Source organism: Vipera berus (genome assembly GCF_964194415.1).
Source record: "Vipera berus genome assembly, chromosome: 2".
In the NCBI taxonomy this organism is placed as follows: Eukaryota; Metazoa; Chordata; class Lepidosauria; order Squamata; family Viperidae; genus Vipera; species Vipera berus.
The window spans coordinates 276,918,285-276,936,125 of NC_138203.1; the positions used below are offsets into that span (position 1 = coordinate 276,918,285).

At 47.6% G+C, this 17,841-nt stretch overlaps 1 protein-coding gene across 2 annotated transcripts; it reads left to right on the plus strand.

Moving 5' to 3' along the window:
• Positions 1 to 5,305: 5,305 nt before the first annotated feature.
• On the plus strand, positions 5,306 to 17,119 carry LOC308664088 (uncharacterized protein). 2 transcript variants are annotated; one of them, XM_081321070.1, is made up of 7 exons: positions 5,306 to 5,461; positions 7,410 to 7,976; positions 8,235 to 8,352; positions 8,466 to 8,548; positions 9,466 to 9,592; positions 13,144 to 14,127; positions 17,028 to 17,119. In XM_081321070.1, the coding sequence occupies exons 2-6, from the start codon at positions 7,563 to 7,565 to the stop codon at positions 14,118 to 14,120; spliced, it is 1,719 nt and encodes a 572-aa protein (XP_081177196.1). In that variant the 5' UTR covers positions 5,306 to 5,461; positions 7,410 to 7,562; the 3' UTR covers positions 14,121 to 14,127; positions 17,028 to 17,119. The 2 variants fall into 2 exon arrangements, with proteins under 2 accessions (XP_081177196.1, XP_081177195.1); XM_081321069.1 differs by lacking the exon at positions 17,028 to 17,119 and having other exon boundaries at positions 13,144 to 15,301.
• Positions 17,120 to 17,841: the final 722 nt, after the last annotated feature.

The window sequence follows — 17,841 nt, forward strand, 5'->3', positions numbered from 1 at the left end:
CCAGCCGTGGATGGCATAAGGACAGACAGACAGAAGCCTTGGTGGAGCAGTGGGCTAATGCCTCCTTAAGTAACACCAGCTGCCTGCAATTAGTGCAGGTTCGCATCCCACCAGGCTCAAGGTTGACTCAGCCTTCCATCCTTCCGAGGTAGGTAAAATGAGGACCCAGATTGTTGTGGGCAATTAAGCTGACTTTGTAATAATGCCGCTTGGGTGTGTGTGTGAAAGCCCTAATAAGCAGGCATATACATAGAATGAAGGCTACTGCTAAGTTTGTAAGCCGCCCTGAGTCTTCGGAGAAGGGCGGGATATAAATGGAATTAAAATAAAATAAATAAATAAAAAAAGATTGCTATGGAAAAGGGGAGGCTGATTCAGGACCACGGAGAGCACCCAGGGCAGGGTCGTGGTATGGAAAAGGGGAGGCTGATTCAGGACCACGGAGAGCGCCCAGGGCAGGGTCGTGCTATGGAAAAGGGGAGGCTGATTCAGAACCACGGAGAGCGCCCAGGGCAGGGTCGTGCTATGGAAAAGGGGAGACTGATTCAGTACCTCGGAGAGCGCCCAGGGCAGGGTCGTTTGGGCTGCATTAACTTTGCCTAAAACAAACCTTCGCTCCGCTCTTTCTGGTGGCCAGCAGAAGCCCAGAGAAAGATACTGCTGGGCAGAGGTGGGCAAATTAAATTACAACTTGTGGACTTCTGGAGTCGAAGTCCATCGGTTGTTAAAGTTGCCATAGTTGCCCAACCCTACTGTAGGGTGTCTTTATCTCCCTTTTGCATTTTGGAAGATAAAGCTGACCCAAAAGATGAACAAATATTTAGGCCTCAGTAAGAAAAAGCATTGACAGTGTGGGAATCGAAGATCTCGTATGAAGAGCCCAATCTATTAACTATTCACCCCCTTCATATTTGATTTTGTTTTCAGTGGGAGAAAAACAAAGCCACACTACGAAAGCCGAAAAGAAGCCCCGGCACCAGGTATGAATCTCCTGACTGAGGGAGGCTGATGCCAAGCCCTGTGCCAAGTCTCTGTGGCGCAAGGGGTTAGCGCATCTGGCTGTTAACCAGAAGGATGGTGGTTTGAGCCCACCCAGGGACAGGGCCTGCTTGATGGTGTGATCCCAAGATAATGGTGATAGGTTGCTATTGTACTTGACTTTTCATCTGAGGGCTTCGCTTCTCACGCTGTCAATGCTTTTTTGTCACTAGGATTCAAATATTTGTATCACTTTTACCTTCCAAAATGCAAAAAGGGGAGGAAGCATAAGGAATATCATCACCTTAATCCCTCTGGTGCCGTAGAGGTCAGACTGGGATGACCAGCAAAAGATATGGGCATCCGGGCTGAGAGCAGCCCATACCTGTAGTTTCTGTGGTGTAGTGGTTATCACATTTGCCTCACACGCGAAAGGTCCCGGTTCGACTCCAGGCAGAAACACATCTTTTTCTCAGCATTAAAGCCACTCCTTGCTCAAAGAAAGGGCAGGAAAAGGCTGCACCGGGGAGACAAGCAAGAACCCCATTCTCTTTTCTATTTTATTTTGAGAGGGAACGAATGGTTTCTTTTTTTTTTTTTTTACTTTTTATTAAATTTATTATTTAAAAACATTGGACACAGTACCAGCGAGCTGACAAACCTTTTTGTCTACAATGTTTAAATATATATATATACATGTATATATGTACATCAAAAATACACTTAAATACACTTAAATTACAAATCGGTGAAATACCACAATATTTAAAACAGTGAGCTAGTCTGTAAAACCTAATAGAGACCTTTCTTTTTATCCATCCAAAGATACAATTTGTTCCAAATTCTATAATAGTCTGATTGATCTTTATTCTTTAATTCCAAAGTTAATTTGTCCATTTCAGCGCAATCCCAAATTTTCCTAATAACCTCTTTTTCTCCTGGGATCTCATTCTTTTTCCATTTTTGCGCAAATGATATTCTAGCTGCTGTGATAATATGGATCATTAAGTATAGCACATCTTTAGGATATTTCTCTTTCGTAATTCCCAACAAGAAAAGCTCTGGACTAAACTCAAGATCTTGTTTCAATATTTCTTTCAGCCAAATCCAAATCATTCTCCAAAATTTTTGTGTTTTACTGCAAGACCACCATGTGTGGAAGTATGTGCCTATCTCTTCAGAGCACTTCCAACATTTGGGAGATGCTGTTGTATACATTTTTGCTAGACGGGCTGGGGGAAGATGCCATCGGTAAAACATTTGAAATAAATTTTCTTTATACGATGAGGCCAGTGTTATCCTTTTATTTCTATCCAAAATCGTTTGCCAAGTACCTAAGTCGATGTTATGTCCTAAATTGTTAGCCCAGATCAACATGGGGTCTTTCACTTGCTCTTCAAACAGCTTATATCCCAAAAGCAATTTATAAAAATTCCTTATTTGTTTAGAGTCCGGTCCCAATAATATTTTGTCCAATGCTGTTTCAGAGGTATATATCCCCCATTCATTTTTATCCTTCCTAAATCTCGATTGGATTTGTAAGTAGGCCCACCAATCGAGTTTTATACCTTGTAATTCTAGTTCATTCCTAAGTTTCAATTCCCCCTCCTCATTCAGAATATCCTTGTATGAGATTATGTTACCCAAATCAAACAGATTTGGGTAAACTATCGCTTCAAGGGTGGATAGCCAGACCGGTATTTTGGTGTAATTGTGAGATCTAATTTTTTTCCAAGTATTAAGTAGCGCTTGCCTGATCCGATGTTTTTGAAAATGCGAGAAAAGACCTTGTTTCTCCGTCCATAGGAAAGCATGCCAGCCATATTGCAAATCGTGACCCTCTAAAGTTAATAGTCTTCTATTTCTCAAGATTACCCATTCTCTAATCCAACTCAGAGCCGCGGCATGGTAATATAATTCCCAGTCTGGCAATCCAAAACCCCCATTTTCCTTCGTGTCCTGTAAATATTTCAATTTAATTCTTGGTTTTTTCCCCTGCCAAACAAAATTTAGTGATAATTTATTCAAATTTCGAAAAAATTTAGAGTCGAGTTGAATTGGGATATTCTGAAACAGAAACAGGATTTTAGGCAGAATATTCATTTTAATGACAGCGATTCTTCCCAATAATGAGAGTTTTAGATTTCCCCATCTTTCCAGATCACCTTTTATTTGATTCACTACATTATCATAATTATCTTTTTTGAGTGAAGTGCATCTAGCCGTAATGTTAATCCCTAGATATTTTATTTTCTTGACTATTTCTATCTCCATGATTCCGGCCAGATTTCTTTTTTGTTTATTGGTCATATTTTTAACAATCATCTTGGTCTTATTTCTATTTATTCGCAGTCCGGCAACCTCACCATATTTGGATAGTTCTTCCAATAGCTTTGGTCCCGTCTGACATGGATCCTCCATAATAAAAACCAGATCGTCCGCGAAAGCTTGCAATTTAAAGGTTTCCTTTTTAATGGTTAATCCTTTTATCTTTGGGTCGTTTCTTATAGTTCTCGTTAATACTTCAAGAGTCAATATAAACAGCAATGGTGATAAGGGGCAGCCTTGCCGTGGGAACGAATGGTTTCAAGACACCAGTCAAGAAGGGCTGGTCATCCCAAGCGAGGAACTAGCGAAAAATAAAGCCTGTCTGATTTTGAACTCCCAGAATTATGAGCAGGAGGGAAAAGGGTGGGTTTCTTTCGCCACTTTGAGCCTGAGTAGGCTGACAACCACAAGAGACAAACAGTGCTTCAAAGACAGGCTCCTTGTTCTTGTCTCTTGACCGCCCTGCCATTTCTCAAAGGATTTTTGCTCATTTTTTGAGACCGAATTTCTACACAAGCTCCTCTTGAGGAAAGCGACTTTTGAGCTTCCACAGAGATTTCCTCAATGTTCACAAGATCACAGAGGGTTCTTAGACATTTAAAAGGGGAAAAAAATCTAGAAATGGACGCCCGCTGGAAACGACGCCACTTTTTGAAGCAAGCCATGTCAGTTAGAACAACTAACCAGTGGAACAACCTGCCTCCAGAAGTGGTGAATGCTCCAACACTGGAAGTTTTTAAGAAGAGACTGGCCAGCCATTTTGTCTGAAATGGTATAGGGTTTCCAGTCTTAGCAGGGGGTTGGACTAGATGACCTCCAAGGTCCCTTCCAACTTATCATTATTATTAATAGCAAAGGGACTCCTTCCAACTGATCAGATGTGCTTCAGTTGTGCCATGAGCCAAAGGTTGTAAGTTCTCTTACTGAATTCTGCAAAAGATGCCCATTTTGTTCATAGGATCTCTCTCTGTTTGAATTGGTGAAAGAAAACTGTTCAGATTGTTCTTGGGGATTATCTGTTAATTGGGAAGCTTCTTTCCTTGTTCAGGATGTTGTGTCTTTGGGGGAAGTGGCTGTGTACTTCTCTCAGGAAGAGTGGTCTCAGCTGGATCCTGGCCAAAAAGCACTCCATGGGGAAGTCATGCTGGAGAATTCCACGAATCTGGCTTCACTGGGTAAGAAACCTATTTCTGCTTAGAAACACAGAGAAGGCATGGGATGTGGGTTTAAATGATATTTCTGAAATAATAATAATAATAATAATAATAATAATAATAATAATAATAATAATAATAATAATAATAATGATGATGACGATGATGATGATGGAAGGGACCTTGGAGGTCATCTAGTCCAACCCCCCTGCTCAGGCAGGAAACCCTATGCCATTTCAGACCAGTGGCTGTCCAGTCTCTTCTTAAACACTTCCAGTGTTGGAGCATTCACACCTTCTGGAGGCAGGTTGTTCCACTGGTTAATTGTTCTAGCTGTCAGGAAGTTTCTCCTTAGTTCTAGGTTGCTTCTCTCCTTGATCAGTTTCCATCCATTGCTTCTTGTCCTGCCTTCAGGTGCTTTGGAGAATAGCTTGACTCCTTCCTTTTTGGGGCATCCCCTGAGATATTGGAACACCGCTATCGTGTCACACCCTCGTCCTTCTCTTCATTAAACTAGACATACCCAATTCCAGCAGCCGTTCCTTATATGTTTTAGCCTCCAGTCCCCTGATCATCTTTGTTGCTCTTCTCTGTAAAGTAGTAGACAGGCACACATGTTCAAGACTCTTCTGCTCCCATGCCCATCATCCAGGGCCCACACGGAACATCACGATCACTTCTCCCCTTGCACAGAACTCTGTCGTTTACGCGCAGGATCCAGCAGGGGGCTCTCTCCCTAGCCGCTGGGAAAGCCGGGCAGCCTCCAATCGCACCGCCCGCCCCGCCCCGCCCCCCGCTTCAGGGGGGGGGGAACTGAGCATGCGCCTTGCTCTTTCTCGCGCTGCCCGGGGCATTTTTTCCCCAGAAGAGGCTGAGCCCACTTTGCAATTTCCTATTCTGCTCCTTCTCGCTGCGAGCCTTAGGCGGAGCTCTTCCGGGAGTCCAAAGAGCCTTTAAGGAAGATTTTATCGGATGGCGATCCACTCGCGACTCGGGGTTCAGTGAGTCTGGTTTTTTTTTATCTCGCGGTGGAGGGTTTCACGGAGACGTGTCAAACCTAATATTTATGTTCTAGGTCGTGGGAAAAGGGAAGCCCGGGTTCCCGTGTTCCCCCTGCCGCCCCTTTGCGTGTACCGGCCGGCTAGGGTAGAAAGCAAAACTCCGGACCCGCCGCGTCGTCCCTAACAGAAAGGAGAGAGCCATTTGCCCGGGATTTCGATGGGAAAAACCTCTCTCTGCGGAGAGGAGGAAGAGGCAAGAGGTTTTGGCTTTGCAAAACAACAGAGGCTTGTGCCTCCAAGTCAGTCTTGGCTCCCTGGACAATTTCCTGTTCGTCTTTTCCCGTGCCTAGGCCGAGAAGAAGCGACCGGTCGGAGTCCGCCCTGCTGGCTTTGCAAGCCAGGCTGGAACTCCGTGTGGAAGGAGCTGGTTGCCAGGGTTAGAAGAGTTAGTGCAAGGACTGGAATTCCGTTTCCTGCTTTCCCATTCCCCCTTCCCCCCCCCACACACACACTATTTCCAGCTGACTGTGCCGGCAGGTAAAGAATGAATGAATGAACCTTTATTGTCAAAGTACAACCATGTATATACATTGAGATTAGCTGAGCCTCCCTTCGTGCCCCCACCCCCCCCCCAACTCACAGTGACAACAAACCCTCCATCTTATTACACCGTGTGAACTGATTGCACCACACACCGGCCTCGCAAGTCAATTCTGCATAAAGTTTATAAAAATTACTTCCCCGTTCAAAAGCCTAACAGCCCACGGAGAAAAGCTGTGTTTCAGCCTGTTGGTGCGGCTGGCTATACTCCTGTATCTCCTACCCGATGGTAGGAGAGTAAAGAGATACCAGTCCAGGGTGTGAGTCATCCCTGAGAATTTTCCTCACTCTTCCAAGGCAGCGAGCCCTGGCGATGTCATCCAGTGGTGTCAGGGAACAGCCCACAATGTCTTGTGCTGTGCTCACCACCCTCTGTAATAATTTCCTATCCGCGGCTGTCAGACCAGCATACCAGACCACAATACCATACGAGAGGACACTCTCTAAAAGAGGGTCAATAATAATAATAATAATAATAATAATAATTAATAATAATAATAATAATTAATAATAATAATAATAATTAATAATAATAATAATAATAATAATAATAATAATAATAATAATAATTTTATATACCGCCCTTCTCCCGAAGGACTCAGGGTGGTACAATTAGCCATTGTTCTAACCCTGAAGGAAGATGTTGGAGGAGAGAGGTGTGCCCCTGGTTCTGAGGGCCATCACTCTCACACACTATTTTTCGTGTTTGATTAGGCCTGTGTTTTTTAAAAGCTTGGCCACTGTAGTAAGTTCCTGGAGTTCACATTTGGACAATTTTGAAAAAGACAGGATTAGGCTAAAAATGGGAAAGCTGTTTCTAGGATGGGCCTGAATCAAAGCATCATGATGATTTATTCATTTGGATATTAGTTCTAGGTTTGTTAATTCTGGCTTCTGGAGTTCACCCAGGGGGTTTGGGCCAGGTGGTGAACGGGGTTCTGCTAGTTGAAGCTTTACTGGAAGTTCAAACGTCGATTGATCTTCTTATTCAGTCGATTTAGACGGCCAGCTCAATTGCTGTTTGTGATCTTAGACGCTTAGGATTTGGATCGTGCTGGGATAGTTTATTAAACGTATAGGCAGCCATTGAAATTATGTGGATAAACAGTTAGGAAATAGAAATCCAGAACATATTTTAATGTGTTCATTCAATATTCTGAAGCTGATACGAAAGGGCTGATTGGAATTTTCTTGAAACATAGATAAGCTAGTCTTACTAATAAGATTCCTGACTTCTTCCCAGATACTGAGGCTTTATAAGAATTTCTGATTTTTTACTTTTATTTTGAAGGAGGGGGAGGCTCTTAAGTTACTCACCCTGCTGAACACCCTGTGTTTTCCATTTCAGATTTGTAAGCTGGAAATCTTTCCTGGTTCCTCCGGAGGCTTAAGTATCTTGTGAAGGAAGAGAGCTGAAGGTCTTGGAAGGTTTGTTCAGTCTTCCTGTGATTGGTAAGGTCCATCAGTCCATTTTGGAGCTGGATTAGAGGCCAGAGAGAAGATGGAAGGACAACACCCAACAGATGCAGGAGTTGGAGAAAGCCCTACGGCTGCTCAGCCTTGGAACTGTGGGAAGAATGGGGCAATTCTTGGGCAGAAGAGCCAAGATGATGAAGCCAACCGTTCAGAGGTCAAATGTTTTCACTTCAGAAAAGCACAGTTCCAGGAGGGGAGGGGTCCCCGAGATGTTTGCACTCAGCTTCACCGTCTTTGCCATCGTTGGCTTCAGCCAGAAAGACACACAAAGGCCCAGATGCTGGACCTGGTGCTCCTGGAGCAGTTCCTGGCTGTCCTTCCATCAGAGATGGAGAAATGGGTGCGGGAGTGCAGAGCGGAGACCAGTTCCCAGGCGGTGGCCCTGGCCGAAGGCTTCCTGCTGACCCAGGAGTTGGAAAAGATGCAGGAAGACTTGCAGGTGTGAGAATGTAATCGTGGCACCTCTAAAGAGGATCTCTCTGAATTTGTCAATTCCTCTCTGGCAGAGTTTTCTGGGATTATGATCTCCTTAAGTCAGTTGTTCCATTCTTTTTCCAGAGGATGAATTTGGGGCAATTCTTCTGTTCTTGCTTTCCAGCTGCAGCGATGGACGTTGAGGGTCTGCTAGGTTGAGAGTGCAGTATGATAATTCATTTCTTTCCCTCTTCTCTTGCTTCTCCTGGGACATCACCTCCAGAAGTCTTTGAAAGATGTGTCTGGTTATCCCAAGGAGAGGAAAGATCCACCCAAACCCTCTCAAGAGCTGCAGTTCATGGAAAGCTTCCAGAAAGATCAAAGTCAAGACACCCTGCCAGGTAACAGAAGCTCCTTACACGCGATGTGGGGTTTGGACATCCAGATGATTCTTTTGCTCCTCTTGATTGTAATCTGTCTAACAAATATGCTTCCACCACTTTCTGTCTCGCAGAGAATAGAAAGCTGTCCTTGTTTTTTTTAGAATCGCCTCCTCTTTCTGGTGGAGCTGAAAGAGTGGTTGAACCTCTGCCTCAGGTAGGAGGAGAAACATTGGTAAATATCCATGAATCTTGGGTTTTATTTTGTTCTGGAGTTCAGTGCATAATATTGCTGTTTCTAAGCAACTCAAAGGGACGTGGTGGCTCAGTGGGTTAGGATGCTGAGCTTGTCAATCAGAAGGTCGGCAGTTTGGCGGGTCGAATCCCGAGTGCCGCATAACAGAGTGAGCGCCTGTTACTCGTCCCAGCTTCTGCCAACCTAGCAATTCGAAAGCACGTAAAAATGCAAGTAGAAAAATAGGGACCACTCCGGTGGGAAGGTAACAGCATTCCGTGTGCCTTTGGCGTCCAGTCATGCCAGCCACATGACCACGGAAGACGTCCTCGGACAAGCGCTGGCTCTTCGGCTTTGAAACGGAGATGAGCACCGGCCCCTAGAGTCGGAAACGACTAGCACGCATGTGCGGGAGAACCTTTACCTTTACCTTTTTAAGCAACTCAAACTTTAGATCAGGTCATTGAAAATTCCCAGAGTCATTCTCGCTACCATTACAATCTTCCCCAACACCTTCATAAAGGTGTGGATTGGGGGGAAGAGTTTGTTCCCTCAGTGGATAAAAAAAAATTGGCAAAAAAGTCAGATGAGTAATCCCTGTGTTTCCTTCTGCCTACTCTAGGAAGAATTGGAGCCATTGATAAGTAGTAGGTTTTAAGACCAATTGACCAAGAGAGCTATTTTAATTGGCTTCATGAAAGGCATTCTGAGTCCCCCCAACTGGATCAGATGTGCTTCAGTTGTGCCATGAGCCAAAAGTTGTAAGTTCTCTTACTGAATTCTGCAAAAGATGCCCATTTTGTTCATAGGATCTCTCTCTGTTTGAATTGGTGAAAAACAACTGTTCAGATTGTTCTTGGGGGTTATCTGTTAATTGGGAAGCTTCTTTCCTTCTTCAGGATGTTGTGTCTTTGGGGGAAGTGGCTGTGTACTTCTCTCAGGAAGAGTGGTCTCAGCTGGATCCTGGCCAAAAAGCACTCCATGGGGAAGTCATGCTGGAGAATTCCAGGAATCTGGCTTCACTGGGTAAGAAACCTATTTCTGCTTAGAAACACAGAGAAGGCATGGGATGTGGGTTTAAATGTTATTTCTGAAATAATAATGATGATGATGATGATGATGATGATGATGATGATGATGATGGAAGGGACCTTGGAGGTCATCTAGTCCAACCCCCCTGCTCAGGCAGGAAACCCTATGCCATTTCAGACCAGTGGCTGTCCAGTCTCTTCTTAAACACTTCCAGTGTTGGAGCATTCACAGCTTCTGGAGGCAGGTTGTCCACTGGTTAATTGTTCTAACTGTCAGGAAGTTTCTCCTTAGTTCTAGGTTGCTTCTCTCCTTGATCAGTTTCCATCCGTTGCTTTTTGTCCTGCCTTCAGGTGTTTTGGAGAATAGCTTGACTCCTTCCTTTTTGTGGCATCCCCTGAGATATTGGAACACCGCTATCATGTCACCCCTCGTTCTTCTCTTCATTAAACTAGACCACAGGTTGGCAACCTGCGGCTCCGGAGCCATCTCCTGCGGCTCCCAGTCGCCCGGTGCGTGCGCACCTCTTTGAACGGGCAGTGGTGCGCGTGCACCTCTCCAAATGGAGAGTGGCACCGCCCATTCCGAGAGGTGCGCGCGCACCTTTCCGAAGGGCGGAGGTGCGCGCGCACCTCTCCAAGCCGCCACCATCCCGTTTGCACAGCTGCCACGTTCGTCCATGTTTGACGAATGCGGCAGGTCTCCGGACAGGACGGCAGCAGCTTGGAGAGGTGCGCGCGCACTCTCCAAACCGGCGCCATCCCATTTGCACAGCTGCCGCGTTCGTCCATGTTTTACGAATGCGGCAGGTCTCCGGATGGGACGGCGGCGGCTTGGGAGAGGTGCGCACGCACTCTCCAAACCGCCGCCATCCCGTTTGCACAGCTGCCGCGTTCGTCCATGTTTGAGGAACGCGGCAGGTCTCCGGACGGCGGCGGCTTGGGAGAGGTGCGCGCGCACTCTCCAAACCGCCGCCATCCCGTTTGCACAGCTGCCACGTTCGTCCATGTTTGACGAACGCGGCAGGTCTCCGGACGGGACGGCGGCGGCTTGGAGAGGTGCCATCCCATTTGCACAGCTGCCGCGTTCATGTTTGACGAACGCGGCAAGTCTCGGGACGGCGGCGGCTTGGAGAGGTACGCGCGCACTCTCCAAACCGCCGCCATCCCGTTTGCACAGCTGCCGTGTTCGGCAATGTTTGACGAACGCGGCAGGTCTCCGGACGGGACGGCAGCGGCTTGGAGAGGTGCGCGTGCACTCTCCAAACCGCCGCCATCCCGTTTGCACAGCTGCCGCGTTCGTCCATGTTTGACGAACGCGGCAGGTCTCCGGACGGGACGGCGGCGGCTTGGAGAGGTGCGCGCGCACTCTCCAAACCGCCGCCATCCCGTTTGCACAGCTGCCGTGTTCGTCAATGTTTGACGAACGCGGCAGGTCTCCGGACGGGACGGCGGCGGCTTGGAGAGGTGCGCGTGCACTTTCCAAACCGCCGCCATCGCGTTTGCACAGCTGCCGCGTTCATGTTTGACGAACGCGGCAGGTCTCGGGACGGCGGCGGCTTGGAGAGCTGCGCGCGCACTCTCCAAACCGCCGCCATCCCGTTTGCACAGCTGCCGTGTTCGGCAATGTTTGACGAACGCGGCAGGTCTCCGGACGGGACGGCGGCGGCTTGGAGAGGTGCGCGTGCACTTTCCAAACCGCCGCCATCGCGTTTGCACAGCTGCCGCGTTCATGTTTGACGAACGCGGCAGGTCTCGGGACGGCGGCGGCTTGGAGAGGTGCGCGCACACTCTCCAAACCGCCGCCATCCCGTTTGCACAGCTGCCGTGTTCGGCAATGTTTGACGAACGCGGCAGGTCTCCGGACGGGACGGCGGCGGCTTGGAGAGGTGCGCGTGCACTTTCCAAACCGCCGCCATCGCGTTTGCACAGCTGCTGTGTTCATGTTTGACGAACGCGGCAGGTCTCGGGACGGCGGCGGCTTGGAGAGGTGCGCGCGCACTCTCCAAACCGCCGCCATCCCGTTTGCACAGCTGCCGCGTTCGTCCATGTTTGACGAACGCGGCAGGTCTCCGGACGGCGGCGGCTTGGGAGAGGTGCGCGCGCACTCTCCAAACCGCCGCCATCCCGTTTGCACAGCTGCCGCCTTTGTCCATGTTTGACGAACGCGGCAGGTCTCCGGATGGGACAGCGGCGGCTTGGGAGAGGTGCGCACGCACTCTCCAAACCGCCGCCATCCCATTTGCACAGCTGCCGCGTTCGTCCATGTTTGACGAACGCGGCAGGTCTCCGGACGGTGGCGGCTTGGGAGAGGTGCGCGTGCACTCTCCAAACCGCCGCCATCCCGTTTGCACAGCTGCCACGTTCGTCCATGTTTGACGAACGCGGCAGGTCTCTGGACGGGATGGCGGCGGCTTGGAGAGGTGCGCGAGCACTCTCCAAACCACCACCATCCCGTTTGCACAGCTGCCGTGTTCGTCCATGTTTGACGAACGCGGCAGGTCTCCGGACGGGACGGCGGCGGCTTGGAGAGGTGCGTGCGCACTCTCCAAACCGCCGCCATCCCGTTTGCACAGCTGCCGCGTTCGTCCATGTTTGACGAACGCGGCAGGTCTCCGGACGGGACGGTAGCGGCTTGGAGAGGTGCGCGCGCACTCTCCAAACCACCGCCATCCCGTTTGCACAGCTGCCACGTTCGTCCATGTTTGACGAACGCGGCAGGTCTCTGAACGGAACGGCGCACACCTCTCCAAAGGGGAGACCCGTCGCCGCGCAGGTGCCTCCCATTTTGCGCATGTGCAAAATGTTTTTTGCGCATGCGCGTGAGTGGACGCACGGGCACTTTTTGCGGCTCCCACTTTTTTGTTTGTGTGATGGAACCGGTTCTGAGTGGCTCTTTTCCTTTTTCCGGTTGCCGACTCCTGAACTAGACATACCCAATTCCAGCAGCCGTTCCTTATATGTTTTAGCCTCCAGTCCCCTGATCATCTTTGTTGCTCTTCTCTCTGAAGTACCAGACAGGCACACATGTTCAAGACCCAGATGTGCCCCCACCCCCCGAGAGGGATGCTCCTTTTTCAGGAATGTTTGGCATCATTCCAGGTTGAGAGTGGGGACCTATTGCCTTCCAGGATGTTTATTGACTTTCAGAGATTCTGCTCTGCAGACAAGTGGGGTTGAGACTTTTCACTGAAGTTGGGCAGCTGGTGGGTGTGTCGCTGACCCAGCACGATAACAATGTCTGATGCACTCGGCGAGTTTGTGGCACCATTGAATTGTCCCCGGGCATCAGCGGGTTGACGCACATTGGTGCTCAAAGATTGGATCAAGGATTTGTCTTAGGTTTGTTCTGATGCCATCCCATTCTGATATCAAAGGATTCGTAGCAGCCCCTTGGAAATGAGCATTTGAATAACCTCTTCCGTTTGGCATCTTTATATTTGCCAGCAAAGCCGGCAAAACATAATGACATTCTTTGGCTAAATTTTAGGAGAAAAGGTTTGATCGTTCTCCTGGTCTGGCTACAGTTTTCATTTTTTCTTTTTCAAGGTTTCAGTGGACAAGAGAATAAGAATTGCAAGGAGGAATGTCAAGCGATTCATCCGGAAGAGGGAAGAGGATACTTTGCAGATCAGATGCAACCAAAGAGTGACGAAACAAGCCGACTGCAAAGTGGAATTGAAAACGGCTTTCCTCCAATCAGTTGGCTTCCTAACCACACAAGCATCGATGCGGAAGAAAAACCATACAAGTGCTCGGAGTGTGAGAAGAGCTTTAATCAAGCCGATCATCTCATTTCCCATAAAAAGACACATTCGGCACAGAAACGATTTACCTGCAGAGAGTGTGGAAAGTCGTTCTGTAATAATCAGTCTCTTAGAAGCCACGAAAGGAAACACACGGGCGAACGGCCTTATAAATGCACGGAGTGTGGAAAGAGCTTTAGTTGTAGCAGTAACCTCACTTCCCACAAGAGGATCCACACAGGAGAGAAGCCATATAAATGCATGGAGTGTGGAAAGACCTTTATTCATAGCAGTTACCTTAACTCCCACAAGAGGATCCACACGGGAGAGAAGCCGTACCAATGCGTGGACTGTGGAGAGGGCTTTAGGTGGAACTGTGACCTCACTTCCCATAAAAGGATCCACACAGGGGAGAAACCGTATCGGTGCGTGGAGTGTGGAAAGACCTTTAGTTTTAGCAGTAGTCTTAATTCCCACAAGAGGACCCATACAACGGAGAAGCGCTATCAATGTGTGGAATGTGGAGAGGGCTTTAGGTGGATTTGTGATCTCACTTCCCATAAAAGGATCCACACAGGGGAGAAACCGTATCAGTGCGTGGAGTGTGGAAAGAGCTTTGCAAGGAGTAATGCCCTGACTTGCCATAGAAGGATCCACACACGGGAGAGGCCATATCAACAGAGGAAGTATGGAAACAGCTTCAGTAGAAACATGGCTAATCCTCGGTTTATGACTGCAGTCCAGCCCAAAGTTTCTGTTGCTAAGCAAGACAGCTATTAAGTAAATTGTGAGCCATTTTACAAGTTTACTAGCCGCATCTGTTAAGTGAATCACTTCAATTGTCAAGTTAGTTAATTGTCAAGTTCACTTAACGCTTGTTCGGTGAATCTGGCTTCCTGTTGTCTTTGCCTGTCAAAAGGTCACAAAAGAGGATTATATGACCCCGGGACAGTGCAACCTTGGTAAATATGAGTCAGTTGCCAAATACCTGAGGTTCGGTAAGGTTGTAAGTGTGAAAAACAGTAATGTCACTCTTTTTAGTGGTGTAGCTTTGAACAGTCACTAAGTGAATTGTTGTAAGTCAAAGACTACCTGTGGTCACCTAAAACCTCATGGAAGGACCACTTGAGTATGACATAAAATTCTACACCTTAGATATGCATGCATAAATGGCCTTTCTAGTCCAAACTAGAACAAGGTGGGTCCTAAACCCTGCTTGGGGTTTTTGCTAATCGGAGGTTAGAACTAAAAAGTATCTGTTCTGTACCAGCCTGCTACCGGCCCTGCAGAAAAGGCAGGGACAACCCCTCCACAAACGGCAAGAGGCTGGAATTACGCCTGCCAAATTTATTGCAACAAAAACAAACAAGACACGAACCAAGACACAGAAGCTTAAAGAAACATGAACCATCCCAGCGGTTGCCTTCAGCAAACCAGCCCTCCCAGACATTCCCCTTATATAGAGTTTAGGGCGTGGCTTCTCTCTGCCTCCTTCCGAGAAGCCCCATTGCCTTCCTCTGTTTACTCCTAATTGACTGCCTCCTGCGTCGGGCGTCCTTGAACAGGGCCAGCTAGGGGTCATCTTCATCCACACTGTCAGGCTCACACAGCTGGGTCTCCATGGTGACCAAGTGGGAGGGGCCTGGCTGAGGGCTATCATCAGCAAGATCTTCAACCCCCTCAGCAAGGTCTTCAACACCCCCCTCCTCCTCTGAGTCGTCCGACCCAACTGCCGAACCCACAGGCTGACCCTGAATCACAACAGTATCAGTGGCGATTAAGGGCATTAAATTGCCTTTTCAGGGATATGTCCAGCCTGTTATTTAATAGAAAGAAGCCTCGGGGAAAGAGCTCTGAAAATGAGCTACAATGGTGGAAAGTCCTATAAAGGCACATGGCAAAGTTTTTCTCCAGCGAAGGTGCCAAGTTCTGTTTTCCTGTCACGGATAAAAGCTAACATGGATTTTTTTTTTGGCACATGTACCTGTAGCCTTAGATTAAATTAATGATTTACAGTTGGTATGACTTCTTTACAGTTACAGAGTTAAATGAACTTTGGGTTGATTTATCAATTACAAACATCGGGTTATTTTTGGAGGGGGCCTACGTGAGGCTTTTGGAATCTCACGGCAACTTGAAATCATTTACACAAAAGACCACAGTGGTCTTATCAGTCCTGCAAGGTAATAGAGATAGGAAACATGGCCGGATAAGCTTATATAATAATAGAATGGTGCAAGTCTGAAAGTGCACACCGGGGATCACATTTAAAGTTGTCTTGAAATGCAAGATGGGTGGCAAATAACGGTGTGACGGATCAGATTAGTTTCTATTTCCCTTGTCTCTAAAAGGTGATTCCCACAAACCATTACAAGTTTCTAGTGTTGGGGAAATATCTTCACCTTTGAATCTGTTCCCAGCTGTGTCCAGATGCCAGTAACTATCAAGAAAAAAAATGACTGTCTAGCCAAGCATTCAGAAAGAACCCAGATGAGTCCTGAACAGATTTTTTAGGATTACGGGACATGTACGATACATGGCTCAGGTTCGAGTCCCACCAGGCTCAAGGTTGACTCAGCCTTCCATCTTTCCGAGGTAGGTAAAATGAGGACCCAGATTGTTGGGGGCAATTAAGCTGACTTTGTAATAATGCCGCTTGGGGTGTGTGTGAAAGCCCTAATAAGCAGGCATATACATAGAATGAAGGCTACTGCTAAGCTTGTAAGCCGCCCTGAGTCTTCGGAGAAGGGCGGGATATAAATGGAATTAAAATAAATAAAAATAAATATCGAAGAGCATGACAGGGATTATGAAAATAGCCGGGAAAGGACAAGGCCTCTGCACCTAAAAATAATCATTCTGGCTGTTACCTCAATATTTCTGTTCTGATATTGGCCCAGGTTATCTGGACCCAGCCCTTTTTCTGGCTGTTCTACCTTTTACGTCAGACATGTCAATCACAAGGCCCGGGGGCCGGATCCGGCCCGCGAAGTGGTTTCATGTGGCCCGCGAAGCCATCCTGGAAACAGTGAGGGAACGGCCCCCACTGCCTTGGCCCTGGCCCAGAGACCCTCTTTCTGCCAGAGACCCTCAGATCTGTCCCACTCCTGCCCAGGCCCCCATAGGCACCCTTGATGCGAATGATGCAGAGCTGGCCATGCCCACCCAGTAGGCCATACGCACTCTAGCCACGCCCACCCAGTAGGCCACGCCCACCCTGGCCATACCCACCCGGCCCCCTGAGGGCAACTGCAATGCTGATGTGGCCCTCAGTGAAATTGAGTTTGACACCCCTGTTTTACGTCCTTGCTTGTCTTTGGAAGGCTCCAGTGGGATGCCTGATTGCTGCATCCAGAATGCTGGCTGTTCCTTGCAAAATCTTGCAGTTTGTGAGCAAATCCCTTCCTTTAGCAGCTAATGTTTGTTTTCATACACAGAACTTAGTGAGTCCCTTGAGTCAGAGCTGATCCAGCCACTATCATCAGTTTGTCACAGGTTCTTTTTAAACCATACCCAGTTTGATTGACTTGAGCTCAAAAGATCCATTAAAAAGTATGAATTCTAGACAATAAGTTTTCTTTCTCCTGATAAGGGTTGTGGAGAAGTTTTACTTTGGAAAAATATTCAAAATACAAAAGTGAAACATACAATGTGCAAATTCTTTTTATTTTTGCTGTCTTATCCTAGATCTCTAAGGGACGCCGTGGCTCAGTGGGTTAGGACGCTGAGCTTGTCGATCAGAAGGTCGGCAGTTTGACGGGTCGAATACCGAGTGCCGCGTAACAGAGTGAGCGCCTGTTACTCATCCCAGCTTCTGCCAACCTAGCAGTTCGAAAGCACGTAAAAATGCAAGTAGAAAAATAGGGACCACTCCGGTGGGAAGGTAACAGCGTTCTGTGCGCCTTTGGCGTCTAGTCATGCCGGCCACCTGACCACGGAGACGTCCTTGGACAAGCGCTGGCTCTTCGGCTTTCAAATGGAGATGAGCACCGGCCCCTAGAGTCGGAAACGACTAGCACGCATGTGCGGGGAAACCTTTACCTTTCACCAGATCTCTACTATATTGATACTATATAACAGGGGTGTCAAACTGCCGGCCTGTGGGCCAGACGCGTCATCCCAAAACCACACCCATCCCATTGCCGGCAACGGAGAAAAAGCTCCGATACGTTGCGCGACGTCATGTGACGTTGCGAGTTTGACATGTCTGCTATATAATGTTCTCTGTAAGATACTATTATATACTTCTGTCCATCTACGCTATATTATACTATTTTTACAGCAAGTATATTAACTATTGCTACTATACCACTAGTGGTATACAACAATATTTTTACTTTTTCAAGCTCTGGTCTGTCTTTAAATCCTCTCTAGGATTTCCTGTTTTTCATTATTAATGGACAGCAGCTAAAGCGCTGGCACCTTTCCAACACTGGGATTGACTTTTGTGATTCATCACCACTTAGTGATGCAAATTCTGATCCAAATTCCATTTCTTAAC

Excerpts from the sequence above, each read along its gene's own strand:
- LOC308664088 (XM_081321070.1), top strand. The coding sequence starts at position 7,563 with ATGGAAGGACAACACCCAACAGATGCAGGAGTTGGAGAAAGCCCTACG. Across the intron at positions 7,977-8,234 it reads AGATGCAGGAAGACTTGCAG|AAGTCTTTGAAAGATGTGTC; the intron begins GTGTGAGAATGT and ends CATCACCTCCAG. Across the intron at positions 8,353-8,465 it reads AAGTCAAGACACCCTGCCAG|AGAATAGAAAGCTGTCCTTG; the intron begins GTAACAGAAGCT and ends TCTGTCTCGCAG.